This window comes from Eumetopias jubatus, unplaced genomic scaffold (assembly GCF_037043125.1).
Source record: "Eumetopias jubatus isolate StellerSeaLion01/CBP00866 unplaced genomic scaffold, mEumJub1_p1.0 scaffold_10, whole genome shotgun sequence".
Lineage (NCBI taxonomy): Eukaryota > Metazoa > Chordata > Mammalia > Carnivora > Otariidae > Eumetopias > Eumetopias jubatus.
This window is the reverse complement of record NW_028274816.1, coordinates 6851001-6869559: the sequence shown is the minus strand read 5'-3', so window position 1 is coordinate 6869559 and position 18559 is coordinate 6851001. Positions and strand designations below refer to the sequence as shown.

At 42.1% G+C, this 18559-nt stretch overlaps 1 protein-coding gene across 2 annotated transcripts in view; it reads left to right on the top strand.

Moving 5' to 3' along the window:
• Positions 1 to 18559, top strand: part of LOC114201719 (uncharacterized) — a 51813-nt gene that overhangs the window by 26693 nt on the left and 6561 nt on the right. Inside the window, exons 3-7 of one of the 2 annotated variants that reach the window (XM_028094547.1) lie at positions 8831 to 8908; positions 11557 to 11639; positions 11787 to 11913; positions 15170 to 15369; positions 17950 to 18225. In XM_028094547.1, coding sequence (XP_027950348.1) covers positions 8831 to 8908; positions 11557 to 11639; positions 11787 to 11913; positions 15170 to 15369; positions 17950 to 18225 — 764 coding nt within the window. Of the gene's footprint in view, positions 1 to 8827; positions 8909 to 11556; positions 11640 to 11786; positions 11914 to 15169; positions 15370 to 17949; positions 18226 to 18559 lie in introns of both variants that reach the window. The other variant, XM_028094546.1, reaches the window with a different exon arrangement.

Here is an 18559-nt window from a genome sequence, read left to right as displayed (position 1 = left end):
TTTTGTCGTTATTGAAGAAGCAGGTCCTTCGTCTTCTAGAGTTTCCCACAGTCCATGCCAATTGCATCTTGTGATGTCATTCGTTTATTTATTTTTAAAGATTTTATTTATTAGAGAGAGAGCAAGCGAGAGAGAACACATAAGCAGGGCGAGGGGCAGAGGGAGAGGAAGAAGCAGACACCCCGCTCACCAGGGAGCCTGACCTGGGCCTTGATTCCAGGACCTGGGAATCATGACCGGGGCCAAAGGCAGCTGCTTAATCTACTGAGCCACCTTTAGTAGTAGCTTTTGTTTTTTTAATTTTAATTTTAATTTTTTAAAAAGGATTTTATTTATTTATTTGACACAGAGAGAGAGACAGCGAGAGAGGGAACACAAGCAGGGGGATTGGGAGAGGGAGAAGCAGGCTTCCCGCTGAGCAGGGAGCCCGATGGGGGTCTCAATCCCAGGACCCTGGGATCATGACCTGAGCTGAAGGCAGACGCTTAATGACCACCCAGGTGCCCCAATAGTAGGTTTTAAAAGGAAAACACACAACATCAAATGTATATATTATTGTAAGAAGGATCCCTAATTTCATATATGAAAGAGAAAAAGTACAAGTCTTATATTTGAGAAAATATGGGAGTGATGGTCATAACTGACCTGGACTAGCCAACAAACAGACAAATGATGAAAGACTTGCAGTTGTTAAGGAAGGATGAGATGGGTCTAGTACATTTTAGAAAGATTAGATAAAGATGGGGCACCTGTGTGGCTCAGTTGGTTGGGCGTCTGCCTTTGTTTCAGGTCATGATCTGGGGGTCCTAGGATGGAGTCAAGAGTGGGGCTCCCTGCTCAGCAGGAAGTCTGCTTCTCCCTCTGCCCCTCCCCCCTGCTTGTGCTCGTGCACACGTGGTCTCGCTCATAAATAAATAAATAAAATCTTTGAAGAAAGATAAAAATAATGAAATAGAAAAAGCTTAACATGAAAAGCTTTGATACTACGTGTGTGTGTGTGTGTGTGTGTGTGTGTGTATGAACTATCTTATATCCCAATCATACTGCTTAATGAGATGTTAACATATATGAATCAACTTTCTTAGGTAGCACCCTTAAGGCTTTTGGAAGAAGATAGAGTAAAAAACACATAAGTAGAATTTTCCTAAGTCTATCTGTTTGATATGCTTGAAGTTTATAAACTTTCCCAGAATACAGGTTTGGCAAAGAACACTTCTCTGTATCTAAAGAGCATTTGCTTTAATATCTAGTATTTGTGTGGAATATATAGAAGAGTAGAAGCACTAGAAATAATTTTTCCATGTTTATGCAGCATTTTTTTTTCTGTTTTTAGAGAGAGTAGGGGGCAGGGGCAGAGGGAGAGAGAGAGAGAGAGAATCTTAAGCAGACTGCACGCCCACTGCAGAGCCTGACGTGGGGCACAGTCTCATGACCCTGAGATCATGACCTGAGCTGAAATCAAGTGTCGGATGCTTAAACTGACAGAGCCATCCAAGCTCCCCCCCATATTGTTCATTTCTGATAAAGTTTTGAATCACTTCATCTTCATGTGTTCTGCAAGTATTTATTTAGACCATGCTATGTTTAGGCTCTGGGTGAGTTCTGAAAGTATACATTTCAAGTTCATGCTTAGCAGATTTTACCCAACAATTATTGGATTCCTATTTGGTTATCACTAAAGCACATGTTGAAATGTTACCATACAGGTATAATGAGTGGAAGGAATCCTTGATATCTTTTCCTGAAAAGATAAGGAATGAGGAAAAAATAGTATCTATCGTAGCAGGGTATTCACATCTCTCCGTTTACACGGTCATTCATAGGGTTTTCTAGCACTTGGTGCTGGTTTCAGGTGATCAGCCAAGGCCTACGGTAGAATCTGATTTGACCTAAAAGATCTCACTTCTGTTTGTCACCTGCTAGATGACTTCTCCTAATTAATGGTGTCAGCATTTTTTTCCCTTTGTTTTTTCCCTTATGTTTATAAAATAATAAGGCAAAAATGCAATAAAATATTCAAGTCATTGACCCAGATAAACACCATTATGCAAAAAAAAGCTGTTGAGGTTGCTGAGAATGAGTATCAGCTCCCAAGTTCCCTGTGGGCAACTTGAAGTGTCAGACCGACAGTGGTTGAGGGGTCCTTGTGTACAGTCAAATATTGGTTTTCTGGTTGTGGCAGTCACAAAAGGTCAAGGAGGTTCTAGTTCTGGTTCCTGTAACTTGAAAGTTACCTAACCTGGGGTGCCTGGATGGCCTAGTCGGTTGAGCATCCAACTCTTGATTTCAGCTCAAGTCATGATCGCAGGGTTGTGGGATTGAGCCCTGTGCTTGGCAAGGAGTCAGCTTGAGGATTCTCTCCCTCTCCCTCTACCCCTCCCTCCTGTTTGCATACTCTCTCTCTCTCTCTCTCTCTCCCTCAAATAATAAATAAATCTTAAAAACCAAAGGAAAGGGGGCGCCGGGGTGGCTCAGTTGTTAAGCATCTGCCTTCAGCTCAGGTCATGATCCCAGGGTACTGGGATTGAGCCCCACATCAGGCTCTCTGCTTGGCGGGAAGCCTGCTTCTCCCTCTCCCACTCCCCCTGCTTGTGTTCCCTCTCTCGCTGTGTCTCTCTCTGTCAAATAAATAAAATCCTTAAAAAAAAAAAGAAAAAGAAAGTTACTTAACCCTTTAAGACCTAATTGTCTTCATGTGCTAAATGAGAAGGGCTGGGCTCTATGAAACCTGAAGGTCTAGGGAATTTAGTGTTTTAAAAAAATCATTCATTTTAGCAAATTCATTCATTCTGCAGTTACTCATTGAACACTTACATTGTGGCAAGCCCTGTTCCAGTTGCTGGGGAAACCGTAAACAGACAAAAATCCCTGTCTTCTAGAAATTTACCTTCCTGCTTGGGATGAGATAATACACAAATAAATAAAAATATGTAGTATGTGACCAGTGCTCCTCCACACTGTCGAGGTCATCAAAAACAAGGAAGGTCTGAGAAACTGCTTCAGCCAAGAGGAGCCTAGGGAGACATGACCAAAAAATGAAATGTGGTATCCTGGACCAGAAAGAAATACAGTATGTAAAAACTGAGGAAATCAGAATAAAGTATGGACTTCTTTTAATAATAGTGTGTCAATATTGGTTCACTAGTTATAACAAATGTAGTCCAAATGTAAGATGTTAATAATTGGGGAAACTAAGTGTAGGTTATATGGGAACTTTCTTATATAGTACTGTCTTTACAATTTTTCTGAAAATCTAGAAGTGTTGTAAAAAATAAAGCTTATTTTTAAAGCGTGTGTGTGTGTGTGTGTGTGTGTGTTGATGAGTGACATGGAGAAAAGTGAAGCTGGGTCAGAGGGCAGGGAGCACAGGTGGTGTGGAAGGTGAGGGAGGGCCCAACAGAGAAGGTGACATTTGGGCAGAACCCTGGATGGAAGCGGGGGAGCTTGCCATGTGGGTATTTGTGTGTGTTGGGGGGGAAGTGTTTTAAGACAGTGCGACGCACAGGGGCAAGGCCCTTCTAAAGGTAGCAACTAGAAGGCATGCCAGTTGCCATGGGGGGAGCCCCCCAGGAGTGCCCGTGGAAGTAGAGAATTAGGTCAGACTGGTGGTGGGGGTGGGGGAGCTGTGGAAGGGTGGGGGCTGGGCGTTAGGTATCGTTTAAGTCCGGATCAGGACTTTGGCATCGACTCTGGACCAGATGCGGGCAAAGCCGTGGGTCTGGCCTTCTTCCCTGTGGCATGGATCCCACATCACATGGCCCTCCTTTTACAGGCTTCTGAAAGTTACCACTTGAGGGCCTCATTAGGCTTTAGAGCAAGGGTTGGAAAGCTACAGCCGTGGGCCAAATCCTTTCCCACCTGGTTCTCTGCAAAGCTGTACAAAGGTGAGCTCCTACCTTTTCCCTCCCTTCCTTCTGTGAGGTTGTTTCATACATTCATAGACAATTTGTAATTGTTTTGTCACGTTCTGTATTCCATCCTGGGATTCTCTCGACTTCTAAATGATTTGTTAAAATCTGCATACATTAAGGTTCACTCTTTATGCTGTGAAGTTCAGTGGGTTTTGACAAATGCATAGTGTCATGTATCCACCATCACTGTTTCATGCAGAATAATTTCACTGCCTGGAAAAAACCCCTGTGCTTCACCTATTCAATTCCATCGGGTCAAACCTCTGGCAACCACTGATCTTTTCACCCATCTCTATAGTTTTGCTTTTTCTAGAATGTCTTATAATTGGAACCATATAGTATGTAGGCTGTTTAGACTGGCTTCTTTCACTTAGCAATATGCATTTAAGATTTAGTCAAGTCTTTTTGTGGCTTGATAGCTCTTTTCTTTTTATCACTTAATAAAATTCAGTGTCTGGATGTGCCAGTTTGTTTATCTATGTCACCTATTCAAGGGCATCTTGGTTGCTTCCAGTTTTTGGCCATTATGAATAAAGCTGCTATAAACATTCATGGGGAGGTTTTTATGTGGACATACGTTTTCAAATCAGTTGGGTGTGATTGCTGAACTGCATGGTGACACTGTGTTTAGCTGTGTATTCACCCTGGTTTTTTTTTAGAATATCATAGAGGAAACCTATGACTTTTTTTGGTTTGTGTCCTTTGACAGTGCCATGGTACTATTCTTTTCCTATTTCTGGAGTCTTGATTGAAATTTCTCCAGAGGAGTGTTAAAATTCAAATTGTTTTTAGTGAAATTTGAAATTATGATGGAACTTCTAAGAGTAGATTCTTAAAAATCTTTTTAATTTTAAAATTTATCCCCAGTGGGTCCTACCCTGAGAACTTAATAGATCAGCTGTCTAATAAGTTGAAGTAATTGAGATACAATAGTAACAAGTTAAAAATAATCGTACTAGCATTCCTGGAGGCTTTGGGAGTGACATGTACATTTAATTTGAAATAGTGGGGAAGTGTTTCGACGGACTATCTTTGAATAGATGTGTAAGGTTCTCTCCAGGTAAAGACATCAGAATCTGCATGATTTCTTACCAGTGCTAAAACTTGGAACACATTGAAAACACTTTGATATTGGGGCGTGTGGCTGGCTCAGTCGAAAGACCATGTGACTCTTGATCTTGGGGTTGTGAGTTTGAGCCCCACATTGGGTGTAGAGCTTACTTAAAAATAAATAAATAAGTAAACTCTAAAAAAAAATAGGAAAGAAAAAAACACATTGATATTACGGAGGGAAAAAATGAAACGGGAAAAAAGCTTGGATTTTTTTCAGCTTTATTGATGTATGATTATTGATGTGTAATATTGATATATAGTAAATACACTGCACATATTTAAAATGTACAACTTCAGTTTTGACATGTGATGACTGGCACTACAATCAAGGTAATGAACACAGCTATCATCCCCCAAAGTTTCCCTATTCGTCATTGTCATTCCCCCTTCTCTTGGCAGCAACTGGTCTATCACTTTTATCACAATATATTAGCTTGCCTTTTCTTTTTTTGTGTTTTTTTTTAAAGATTTTATTTATTTATTTGAGAGAGAGTGAGAGAGCACAAGCAGAGGAAGAAGGAGAAGCAGGCTGTCCACTCAGCAGGGAGCCCGATGTGGGGCTCAATCCCAGGACCCTGGGATCATGACCCGAGCTGAAGGCAGACGCTTAACCGACTGAGCCACCCAGGCGCCCCTAGCTTGCATTTTCTATACATTTCTATATATTGTATATATAATTTCTGTGAATTATTTAAATGGAATCATACAGTGCATATTTTTATGGAGAAGTTTCTGGTTGCTTTCAGAATAATTAGTTTGAGATTCATCTGTATTGTTGGGTGGATCAGTACTTCCATTTCTTTGTTGCTGGGTAGTATTCCATTTTATGGTGCCATGGACTGAATTGTGTTCCCTGTAATCATATGTTGGAGCCCTACCCCCCAACATGACTGTATTTGCAGACAGGGCTTTTTAGGAGCAGAGTAAGATTAAAAAAGGTCAGAAGGGTGGGGCCCTAATCCGTAGGATTGATGGCCTTATAAGAAGAGGAAGAGTCTTCTCTCTCTCCTTGTGCACATGTTATCAAATGGCCGTGTGAGGACCCAGCAATTAGGTGGCCTTCGCAGACCAGGAAGAGAGCTCTCACTGGGACTGGACATGCTAACATTCTGATCCTGGAGTTCCTGCCTCCAGGACTCTGACACAGTAAATTTCTGTTGTTTTAGCCACCCAGCCTGTGATGCTTTATGGTGGTGGCCTGGGCAGGCTGCACCATACTTTGTTTTCCCATCTTCCTCTGGTTAGACATTTCTAGTTTTTGGCTATTTCAAATAAAGCTGCTGTGAACGTTCATGCAGTTTTTGAGTAGACCTGTGCTTTCATTTTTATCAGGTAAATGTCTAGGATTAGGCTGGCTGGATTATGTGTTTCACATAAGAAACTGCCAGATGATTCTCTGAAGTGATTGTACCATTTTCCTTTTGTACTAGTGGCATATGAGAATTCTGGTTCCTCCACATCGGTCTTGAGGCTTGAATCGTGGATTGCTCTTCCTTAGGTGGTCCACCCAGATGTGTGGAGGAGGCTCTTTGTGGGCTGGAGCATGGCTGGGAGAGGCGTGGGCAGGCAGCCATTTCACTGTGGAGCCCTCTGCCATATTCTCTATGTTCTCAAATGAGAATTTTTTATGCCCACATGAATCTACTTTCCATAAAAATACAGCATGACTTAATATCTATCCCTTATATTTGTCCTTCTTTCATTGCTTTTCCTATTTTTCTTTCACTTGCAGACCTCCTGGGTTAAGCCCAGAGTTTCTGGGCTATGAGGTATTGGGGAGAGCTTGGGTTTTAGAGTCAGACACACCTGGATTTGAATTTGGGCTTTATAGCTTAGCTGTGTAGCAAGTCGTGTGACCTGACTCTCAGTTTCCTCATCTGTTTTTAAAAAGTGTGGGTGGGGAGGTTGATAATACCCAGCTTAATTGGTTGTCACAAGGCTTAAGTATAATGCATTGAAAACATTTTCATTGAACATGTTGGAAACTGTATTCATTTCCCAAGATAGATTTGTAATTAGACGTCCCATTTTCTATTTGACAGTGGCTGACATGCTACCCACAGAGTAGGAGGGGAACCGAAGTTTTAATGGGTGCCACCAGTTAGAGGGAGACCCAGAATATATGGCAGAATACAGTGGTAGTGCCAGGGCTTAGAGTAACCTTGCAACGTTTAATAATATCCAGGCCTTTTGCATTGTATTGCAGATGTATTTCGTGTGCCTATTTATGTACTTACACAAAGACAATTCCTGCCTGAGTGTGATTCCTTTAAGCAGCCCATTTGGGAACCCCCAGCCTCTACAGTACTTAGGGAATGTTTTGAAGGAGGAGAAAAGGAGGAAGACACTGTGGCTCTGGGAGGGATGTTTCTCAGGCCTCTGGGATCCCAGCCAGTATACACGTCTGCCTGCCTGTCTCAGTGCTTGGGCTGCAGTGTCTGAGCGCAGGCCTTTTGGCCTATGGAATCCTTTGTCCAGCTGGCTGGGGTGCCTTGAGTGCTTTGGGCCTTGCCTCCCTTGGAGAAGTGGGAGGTTATTCTTTGATGGCTGGGCCAGACTGCTCATCTGATGTTACTGGAGTTTGAAAGGTTGTCCTGGTAGTCAAGGGGTTGGCATCAGTGTGGCCGGGGCTGGCTGGAGTGGGAACCGCAAGGGAAAGGGAAGGTCCTGATGAGGGTGTCTGTTGGGTGTCAGGCGGTACTGGATTTGTTTTGCCAGGTGAGGGTGTCTGGGGGCCTTCTCTCCCCTGCCCGACCACTGGGTTCCAAGTGTCCTGCAGCGTTTCTCCTTAGAGCCGGCTGGCTTTCTTGGCATCATTCAGTCTAGTTGCTAGGAAGCCGAATAAGGCAAATGCAACTTCCTTTTGACTTACTCACATTGAACCATCTGCTTATTCCTTCTCGTGGCCTTCAAACTTGGCTAGGATCATTGAGAAGAGGGTCGAGTGGAGCATCTGTGCTCCTGATCCTTTTTGGAAAAGGAAAGCTTTCTAATAACTCTTTAACCCTCTCGGTCCAAATTCATAATAGTTAATCTTGCTCAGCCCCTTGTTTCTTTCAGCTAACAATTTGTAGCAGGCATTTTCTTCTTAGGTTTTGCCCCTTATTTTTGTCTTAGATTTACATCTATGTTATTCATTAACCACACAACTTTTGAATGAGGAGGACAGTGTCGATGTGTATCAAATGCATTTGGCATGTAAACATAACAGTGGTCTTAACGGAGGACCTTGAGTGCTTAGAATTGAGGCACACGAATGATTCAGGAACGTTCTTTCATAAGTGCCATTGTGGAGTTAGTGTCAGATAGATACATTAAAGGTGGCAGATAATTCATGAAAATTAATGGGGGTGTTGGTGGAGCATCTACCAAAGAGAAGCTTTTAAAAAAAAAACAGATTTTTAAAAAATTACCAGATACCACCAGCATTACATTCTTACTTTTTTTTTTTTTGTTTAATTCAGTACATTTGGGTAAATCTGATTCATTATGTTGAAGCCCCTTTCCGTTGGTGAATTTATTATAATGGTCTTTTCTTGTGACAGAGCTGTGCTTTCAGTTGTCAACTCTGGAAAAGCAGTTGAGCAAACAAACTAGACAAAAATAGAAATAGGCATTACAGGATAGAATAGAGATTCTGGAAAAAAAAAAAAGTCTTGAGAAAATCATTGTTCGAGTTTTAAAAATCCAGTTTAACTGAAGATTTAATCACCTTTGAGTGTACCAAAACTGTGGAAACTAACGTGTGGGCTATGGGAAATAATTTCTTCCTAAGTGTAATTTTGTCTTTGTTGGTTTTTTAGCAGCAAGCCATATAAACCTTTTCTGCCGACTTCTTATTCTCCCCAAGAGGGCTACTTAAAGGAGGGTGAAGACATGCTAAGGTAAAGTTTTATTGTTGTGGCTCAATTTGCTAAAAGCTTTAGTAGTAATTTAGATGTGTTCTTACTGTGCAGACTTATGTGTTTGTTAAAATTGATGCTATTAATATTTGCTTTTTGGGAAGTCCCTCAGGTCAACTTGATCATGTTAAGCCATTCTGCTTTAACTTCTCCCTTTCCATAGTCATTTGGACTCTAGTAACTAAAACAGACCTACAGACTGAAGGGACTCGACCACCCGAGCCCGTCTGTGGGCTCTGCCTGGGTGACCCACTGCAGCAGGCCCTTGACTCCCTTCTTCCAACACCTCTCCACCTTTTTTGTGCTACCATATGACCATGGGTATATGCTCTGAAAATGCAAATTTATTTTGGTTATGAGGTGAATCAGTATCCCAGTATAAATAAAGTCACTTAAAAATGGTTTGGGGCACCTGGGTGGCTCAGTTGACTGTTAAGTGTCTGACTGTTGATTTCGGCTCAGGTCATGATATCAGGGCCATGAGATCAAGCTCTGTGTCCGGCTCACACTTAGAATGCAGTCTGTTTGAGATTCTCTCTCTGCCCCTTCCCTCGCCCATTCTCTCTCTCTCAGGAATGGATAAACAGATATAAAAGTGTTTGATATTAAAAAGTAAAAATCCCTTTCAGAGTTCTCCCCATTTTCCCCCTTTATTTTTAACTGAAATGGCTCACACTGGTATATTGTTCTAGAACTTGCTTCTTTCTCATAACGGTATGTCATGGAGGGTAATTGATCCCATTGGTTTTGACCACCGTGTTGGATTCTGAAGTCTTTAAACCAGTTTTGAAGGTGGTCTTACTTAGTTTAGTCTGTCACATTCAGCAGTGGAGTTCTTCTGAGTAACTAAATAGGTAAATCAACATGGCACTTCAGGATTCTTGCTTTGGATCTACCTCTGTAGTTTTGGTAAAAGCAGTTTTCCTTGAACTGTATCTGAATTGATTTTTATATGTATAGACCTTGACAGGGCCTCTCTCTCACCTACATTAAAGATGAGATTTGTGTCAGATTAGATTAATAATTCAAAATTGAAAAATGCCTTCCTCAGCTGCGGAAGCACTTGGAAGTATAGAATTCAGGAGTGACTGTTAATGGGGGTTAGTCTTTCTCAGGTAATGTTTCCTGACAATGAGACTCAGAATACTTACACCGGTAGGTGATCTTCTGAAGGAGAGATTTTTCTTAGCTCTGGTGTGAAGGAAGCCTAAAGGCAGAGATAGATAATAATGGCTTACATCTATTGAAGGCCTGTCCTGCATCAGATAGTGTTCTAAGGGCTTTACCTGCATTAACTCATTTAATCCTCATAGCAACACTTCCAGGTAGGTTCCAATAGCCCCATTTCACAGGTGGGGAAACTGAGGCATAGCAATGTTAAGTAACTTGTTCAAGCTTACCCAATTAGTAAGTGACAGCATTGAGATTCATACCCAGGCAGTTGCAATTTCAACATCATACTGCCTTTCCTGGATGACCATGTACCAGCTTCTGAGGTGCCCCCCAAGCCCTGTCTAATTACTTAGAGTGGTGGTGGGCATTTTACAGACCACTTTGTTAAAAGAAAGTGTACAAAGTGTGAGAGAAAACCAGCAAGAAGACAGCCTAGAAAGGGGTAGAGAAAGCAGGCAGCTTGAGGAATGGCCTCTGGAGTCAATGGCTAGTGTTTGTCAGAGACAGTAGACAGAGATAAAGTCTGTGTGGGGGAAGGAAACATTCTCTTGTAGCTCAGGATTCAGGCACAAGTTTTGCCTCTAAAAGTCTGGAGCTGCGTCTTTGCTGTGTCAGGGAATTGGATGTGGACAAGAACCCAAATGAAAATCGTACAGGGGCAGAGCAAAGGGATCGATGTTTGCTGGCAGCTTGCTGAATAGTCATGGTTTGAGCATGTTCTGTGGCTGTTTTGCCATGCAGCCTGATGCCTCTGGTGAGAAAGGAACTAATCACTGCCTGCCGAGGTGCTTCTCTCCCTGGCAGGACACTCCTTGTGGACAGACACATTGGTGTCTGGATGCTGGAGAGCCGCAGTAAAAACACCTGATTCAGCGTACAGAGTGCATTGAATTCCCCCTTTCTTCTGTTAAATCACAGCAAAGGGGACTACTTTAGATGGCTAATAGATTACCCAGCATCTGTGCACTATTTGCATGCCTTTAGCAAGGGAAAATAGCTGGCTCACAGGAGCTGTAGAGTGTTTAGGAGTAAAGTGAGCAGACCTCACTGACTGTTTTTTTACCCACATCCAGTGAAGACCTTCAGAGATAAGTGCCTCTTCTTTAAAAGATACACACGTCTGATAAAATTATCTCCTCTTCTTTAAAATAAACACCTTCAAGTATGAGTTTCTGTCTGTATTAGTCTGACTTGACAAAGATCAATGGCTCCACCTAGTACTTTTCATCCTAACAGGCAAGAGGAAGTGAATGGGAGAGGACAGAAAAATCCCAGAAACTCACAATATTCTGAAATGAGAACAGATTATTGAGCGTCTATCTCTGTGTAGACACGGCCTTTCTTTTGGTGCATACGTATTGCGCCAGGTGACCTGGTATTTATTTCTTGGCTTTTGGGGACACATTTAGAGGGAAACTGCGTTTGCACAAACTATTATATTTTCATGCATCCAATAGCATTAAAGAATTACGGCGGAATGTGGCTGATTATTCAAAAAGGCACGAAGAGAGCCATGAGCGACCCCAGTCCACTCAGTTAGGTAAGAGTCTTGCTGAGATTCCCCTTCTGTTTTCATCTATTCTTTATAGAGGTGTTGCCATTCATTTACACTTTTGTAAAAAACCCTGAAAACCTTCAGTGATTGCTTTTGCCCTTGCAAGAGCATGAACATGTCAATATCTTTCAGGTGATGCCAGCAGCAGGGACACTTGGAAAGAAGGGCTTTTCCAGCACTTTTATCAAGTGATTCAGAAAGAACGTGATCGAGAGAGGCCTTCAGATTGCGTTATTGTTTCTATCAACAATGAACAGAGGTATATTTCTTTCTTTCTAGCCTGTCAAATGAGAATGTGTACAAGTGGAATAATTAAGTATTCAGCCTTACATCCATAAGTTGCTGAGAATGGAAAGACTCTGGAAATGCTGTTAGAACACTGCTCTAGGAATTACAAGAATGCACTGTTGGGTTTACTATCCTGTGGCTGGGGAGGTTTCTGATGATTACTCTCTTACTCAGTTTTCTGTATTCCTCGAGTTTTCTACAATGAGTATCCATTGATTTCATAATCAGGAAAAAAACCAAGGCTCTTATCAGGCTGGGTTCTGTGTGCCAGGCACTGTTCTAGGCTCAAGGGATACTTGAGTGAACATAACAGACAAACCTTTGCCTTGGGGCGCTGACAGTCTAGTGTAGGACACCACAAGTTGGCCTCACTGATAATTTCAGAGACAGGTTCCTCTTATTTCTTAACTGCTTGTTGAATTCCTTTCAGCCTTTATCCTTGCTATTTTTCCTTCAGTGTGGGATGCCCGTTCCCTCTTCTCCATCTCTAACTTGTGCAGGCCAACTAACACTTGTAACTTGTATAGACCACTTAACACCTATAACTCATGCAGGCCACTTCAGCGCAGTTGTGGCCTGGTCTCCTGCCCTCTTGGCTGTCTCCAGTTTGTCCTTTGGGTCTGCATAGTGCCCTGATCTTGCGCACATTGGCTGGCACTTGAAGGCAGACAGGGGACTTAATGTGTGATGATAATTGTGTCTCTGGATTCTGTCGGGTTTCGTAGTGCTTGGCTAAGAGCATGTAGACAAATGGTTGGTTGGAGGCATGCATACTTAGTCCAGGCTAGGTGCTGAGTGAGTGATACTGCAGACTCAGACATGAGAACTAATCCTTCCTGAACAGGAGACCAGGCATGCACAAAACATAACTCAGCAAGAAGGCAGCATTGGTGTTCTCACTCTTTGTGAAAATCGACAATCTCAAAATGACTCAGAATTCTTACTCGGTGATATCTGCTTTACAGAAATCTAATGTATTTGTAGATAGCATCTTTACTGTAAGAGTTTGTAAAAGCAAAATTATAGCTTCATCTCATTTGGAGGGTATTTGGGTTGGATCTTGGGAGACAGCATACTGAAGAAATGAGGTCAGTCACAGCATGGGGAGGGTGGGAGAGGCCAATTCCTTTTACATTAGAAAATTGTGGGATTTCCCTTTAATAATTGAAAGAGAAGCAGACATGCCCTGGATTAATTTGATCACGTGGTAATTTAAACCACTTTTGAACCAGAGGCAGTAAAGACTCAGCATGCATAGTGGGTTGGTTTTCCTTCAACATTTAGCAACTTTGCTGCAATCGTTTGCATCATCCAGGGAAACTACATTAATCTTTGACTAAATCAGCTTTCTTGGAACTTGTAGCAAGCATCACATAGATCTGTAGCACCTTGTAGCTCTTTTAGAATTGTGATGGGCTCCAGCGGCCATTTGACTCCTGCACCTTACTGCACCTTAATGCCCTTGCCAGTCTCCCAGCTCCAGAGTCAGGCTGGCTGGTGTTGATTGGTGAGAGGAGTCCTCAAGATTGCTTTTCTGCTCCCCCTCCATCTGGGGTGGTATTCAGAAACTGCTCTTCTGCCCAGTGTTCTGCAGTTCTGGGATTTAGCCATGGATTAGGACCCTTTGTGGGTGCAGCTTAGGGACTTCTTGGCTGAGTTCAGGCTGCATCTGCCAGAGTCCGCAAACTAGGCCTTGCTGCCTGCTCTGTTGTCACTTTGATGTCGGAAAGATTTGTAGTGATATATTGGTTGGCTGCTTCATTCCTTGATACTCCAAAACAGTAATTAATTTTCAAATCATGTCCTCCAACATGAATTATTATTGTGATAGCTTTGACTCATGGGCTGGCACTCTGTAAATATGAACCATGTCTTGTTTTTCTTGTTTTCCTCTTGAATTCGTTTCCTGAAATCATGATTTACTCTCCTAAGTTGCATGGAAAGCATTTTTCCTGCCATCATTTTAATTTTTAATTCACAGAACATGCATTTAATGTGTACCTGTTATGTGTGCTAAGCACAGTGAGGAATATACAGATAATTAAGTGACAGTTCCTCTTTTGTACCACATGCAGCCTATAAGATAAAACCCGTGTAGAAATGACAAGTGGAAGATGGGACATGCTGAGTTGTTCCTGCTCTAAGGAGGATAATAAAGTAGAGGATACATAAGCGGAAGAGCAGACTACCGTTGTAGGGTCCAAGGAAGTAAATCAAGGAGGTTTCAGGGAATCATGTCATTTGAGGTTTCTAAGTTTCTGTGCAGGTTTCTAAGCAAGTGTATCGGTGTATCTCCTTTACCAAAGGAGAGGTCTGGGATGGATTCTTTAGGACTTGAAGACCCAGGCTGAGAAAATGGGAGATGAGAGGACTCTGGGGTTTGATCCAAGGTTGTTTATGGGATGATTGATACTGATTGGGATAGCGAACTCCAGTATCATCCATTTATTCTTGTTTGTTTGTTTGTTTGGCTATACATTTACTTATTTATTTATGTAAGTAAGCTCTACCCCCAACACGGGGCTTGAACTCGCAATCAAGAGTCACACACTCCACTGTCTGAGCCAGCCAGGCACCCCTCATCCATTTACTTGCTAGCAAGGAATTGTCGCAGTTGTAGTGACCTCAACAAATACTGGTCTGTCCCAAGAACTAATTGCAGATGAGCATTCCCTTATTTTTCTGAAGATAATAGTCTTACCTGTTCTTTCAAACAAGCTTACATTTTCTTTCATGGTCTTTAAATTGAAATGATTTCATCAATGATTGCACCTTGAAAAGTGCTGGCCATGTTTGTGGTGCTTATCCAGTGTATCACGCCACACAAAAACATGGCTTTGACATACTGTGCTTTCTTTATAAAATTCTGTACGTGGTCAGCCGTATGAGAACACCACATTTTCGGAAAAGTAAGTTTCGTTTGGCTAGAGTTGCCTCCAGTTCTCTTAACTGATTCCATCAAAGGGATAACGTACTATTGAATGTTTTCAATGTGTCTAAGAATGAAAACAAGTTGCAAGGCATGCATGATTTTTGAAAAAATACAGCATCTTCCACTTTACTTATCCAAGTACAGTAAAATTATAGTGTCTTATACCTCACTTAAATTTGTCATCAAAGTATCTATGGAACAACTGCTTGGTGATGTAGGGGTTTTTTTTCTTATGTTTGATTGAAAATAACCCACCTTTTTCTTGTGTGCGTGATATTTTTTTTTTTTTTTTAAGGGAATATGCAACAAGCATAGGTCATCGGTTGCAGGATCACGGCCTTGTGGTGGAAATGATTCACCTCTCCTCCGAGTCAAGTCTTACAAGAGCACTCCAGGAAGTTAAGGACGATGGGTCCCCATTTTGCATTCTTGTTGAACAGTCTAATGTAAAACTTTCCTCTTGCACCGTAATTATGCTTCATGAGTCTATCAAAAGTAAGTTTAGCTCTCTAGAACTATCACTTAAAATGGATCCTGCTTTAAAAATGAATAGTTTTTCTTTGTATGCTGGTATACTTTGAAGGTTCATATTTGTCAGTAACTAAACTGGATCTAGTTGAGTAAGAAGTGACTTGAATAGGTATCCCAAAGTATTCTCCTGTGTATTAGGGTAACTGAAACTTAAATCATCTTTATTGCTTCTTACTTAAGAATCCAGAATATATTGTCCAAAATATTATGTAACAGGGCAGTTCTCTTATGTAGAGGAACTTTTGACCAAATCTCACCACCATCTTTTCTGCCCTCAATGGTAAGTCTAAAAGATGTTATGTTCGTGCATTCTTTTAGACTAAGCTTCTTGCTAACTTTGCCTTTCCTGTGATATCTCAAACATTTCATTATTCTTAGGCTCATGAGAGTGCACGAAAATGAGCCCTTTTCTTCCCTAAAATACATAGACTTAGGCAGATGCACACATCCTAGACCACCCTCCTGTTTCCCTCCTGGTCAGAGCTGCTGCTTCCAGAGAGGAGGATCTGCCTTGTGGAGGGCCCCTCAGCAGCTCCCCTAGAGTCAGACCCAGACGAGCCTGGGTTCTGTAGTCCTCTTGTCTTTGTGGAAGCTCTTGGTGCTGTTCTGTGCAGTCCAGACTTCCTGAGTTCCTCATTGCACCGGGCACTGTGCAAGATGCAGGCCAGCCCTGCTTCCTTCCTCTGCTGGGTAGGCAGCAGCCAGGCGGGCTTCTCCAACAGGTGCATCTCAGCTTGAGTCTCCATAGCAATGTAGGATTTTCACTGCTAAGTCAGGAGACCTTTCCTCTGGGCAGATACCTAGTGGAGCACTAGTAGCTGAATTTATATCCTGCCTGTGGCTTCTGGCACCTTCAGAGAAGTCGGTGTCAGACTGATGGCCTATAATCCAGCTATACTGTTGGGTCTGAAAAAAAACAATAGTGAGGAACACTTGGCTTCCCATAATCTGGGGGATGCCAGGACATCCTTTCCTCTGACCATTCCATTTGCTTTGCCTCTGTGTAGCTGCCTGTACCCACCCAGTCAGCTCTCGTTCAGTACTGTTCCCGAGAGTGTGAACCGATGGTTTTTCTAAACATAGAAAATGTCTAATTTATTTTAAACAAATAATAAGACTAACCCACATTTATATCATGCATAAGTTCTGAAAATGTAAAAGAAAGGGCATACTTTGAAAAATTACAAATCCCAACTTCCTGGGGATGGAGGTGGGGAACAGTTTAATTTAACAGTTTGTGCAGAGAACTAATCACATCTGTTTACATTCATGCAAGATCATTTAGTAAATAACCACTAAAGTAAGTAGGCCTCTTTCACATTGCATTATTGCTGACAGTTTGTTTTATACCTTGCATGTAACCATTATTCAGAAGCCCGTGGAGCTGCTTCTGTGCCGAGACAAACATTTAAGACAGTCAAACAATGAAACTTCAGCACCTGTAGGCAAATACACATTCATATTTCTTCCTGAATGTAACCTTAATAAACAGTTTAAGATTTAACCAAATACCATAATCTCCACTGTAGCTCTGTAGTGCCCCTTGGATCCTAAATTTGTTCAGATGTGATACATGGCAAGACAGGGTAGGGGCCTCTCATCTAAAATTAAACTTTTATGAAGTCTTATTCTCAGTAGGTAAACCTAGGAGAGATTAGAAGACACGTATGCATTGACTACAGCCATTAAGTTACATAGAAGCCATTCCTAGTGTCTAGAATTTATTTTATATGTAGTATTTAGGGCCTGGAGCACTCCTGACCTGACCTGGAAAGGCTTTTAACATGATTTAAGATCCCATAGGCCTGAGCTAAAGGCTGCAGAGCCCCGTAAAGGATTGTGGGTTATTCCTCGGCCTACAGCGACAGAGCCTAGAAGCCCTGCACCACATGTCTGTCTGTCTGCCTTTTATCAAAGTATTACACATACAGAGTGAAGAGATGAACACTAAAAGGTGTGTAATGAAAACCAGCAGCCCTGTTTCTCACCTGCTTGCCTCTCTGAAGGCTCTGTTCTCTGCTTCCACTTGTTTTCTTCTGTGAATCATGCTTGTCTCAAGTTATCCACCTGGATTGCTAGAACCAAATCAAACACCTTTGCTTTTAGGGTTTTTTTCCCTTTTAAACTTTTCTAGTAGCCAGCGATGGTTGAAGTTGCATCCTGCCTTTTTTTAGGCTAGATTTGTTTAGCATTAAGAATTCCCATTGATACACATGACACCTGTTTCTGCTCTCTTTCTTTCCATCTCTCTCTCTCTTTCTCTCTCTCTGTCTCTATCAGTGTAGCGTGAAGCTGTCCAATTGTGAAAAGTGGGTCTGTATGGAAACGGTAAACCAAGCTGCACATGTTATAATTTTGAGACAATGTAATGTTTGATACCTGCTGTGGAGGGTCCCAGTCCAGTTGGATCAGTAGACAGTCACATCTGTACTGAAAGCTGACACAGTTTAAACGACATGTAGTTGGATTAACTATGTTATTTTCTGATTTTAAAAGGAATCAGGGCACCCATTTGATATAAAGCAGGCTCTTTCTTGTCCCTAGTACATCGTCATATGCCCCTGGAAGACGCCCTGGAGCTGGTGGCTAAAGAATACAGGAGATTTTTCTCAAAACGGGAGCAGCAGGAATGTGCTGGAATTTCTCTGCAGGCTGGAGATCTGGTGGATGACTTCCTGGCTCGGGAGTGCCTGACCGGCTACTCTGTCCCTTCGGGCATTCAGCACCTTCTCTTCCTGTTGAGTGAGGGAATGCATTTGTATGGGAATGAGTTGAATCTGCTCATTGACTACCTGAAGACCAGGAAGGGGCAACTGGAAGGTATTTGGCACTGTTTTCCCTCCCCATTTTAAACCCCAGGAGATCCTATTCTGCAAATCCATATGTGAAAGAAAACTAAGAATTTTTTATTTAATTGAGAGACTGTACTTCGGTAATATAAAGGTGTCTGATAGGAACATGTTCCACATAGGAATTACACTTTTTTTTTAAAGATTTTATTTATTTTTTGACAGAGGGAGACACAGTGAGAGAAGGAACACAAGCAGGGAGAGGGTGAAGCAGGCTTCCTGCTGAGCAGGGAGCCCGATGCGTGGCTCGATCCCAGGACCCTGGGATCGTGACCTGAGCCGAAGGCAGATGCTTAATGGCTGAG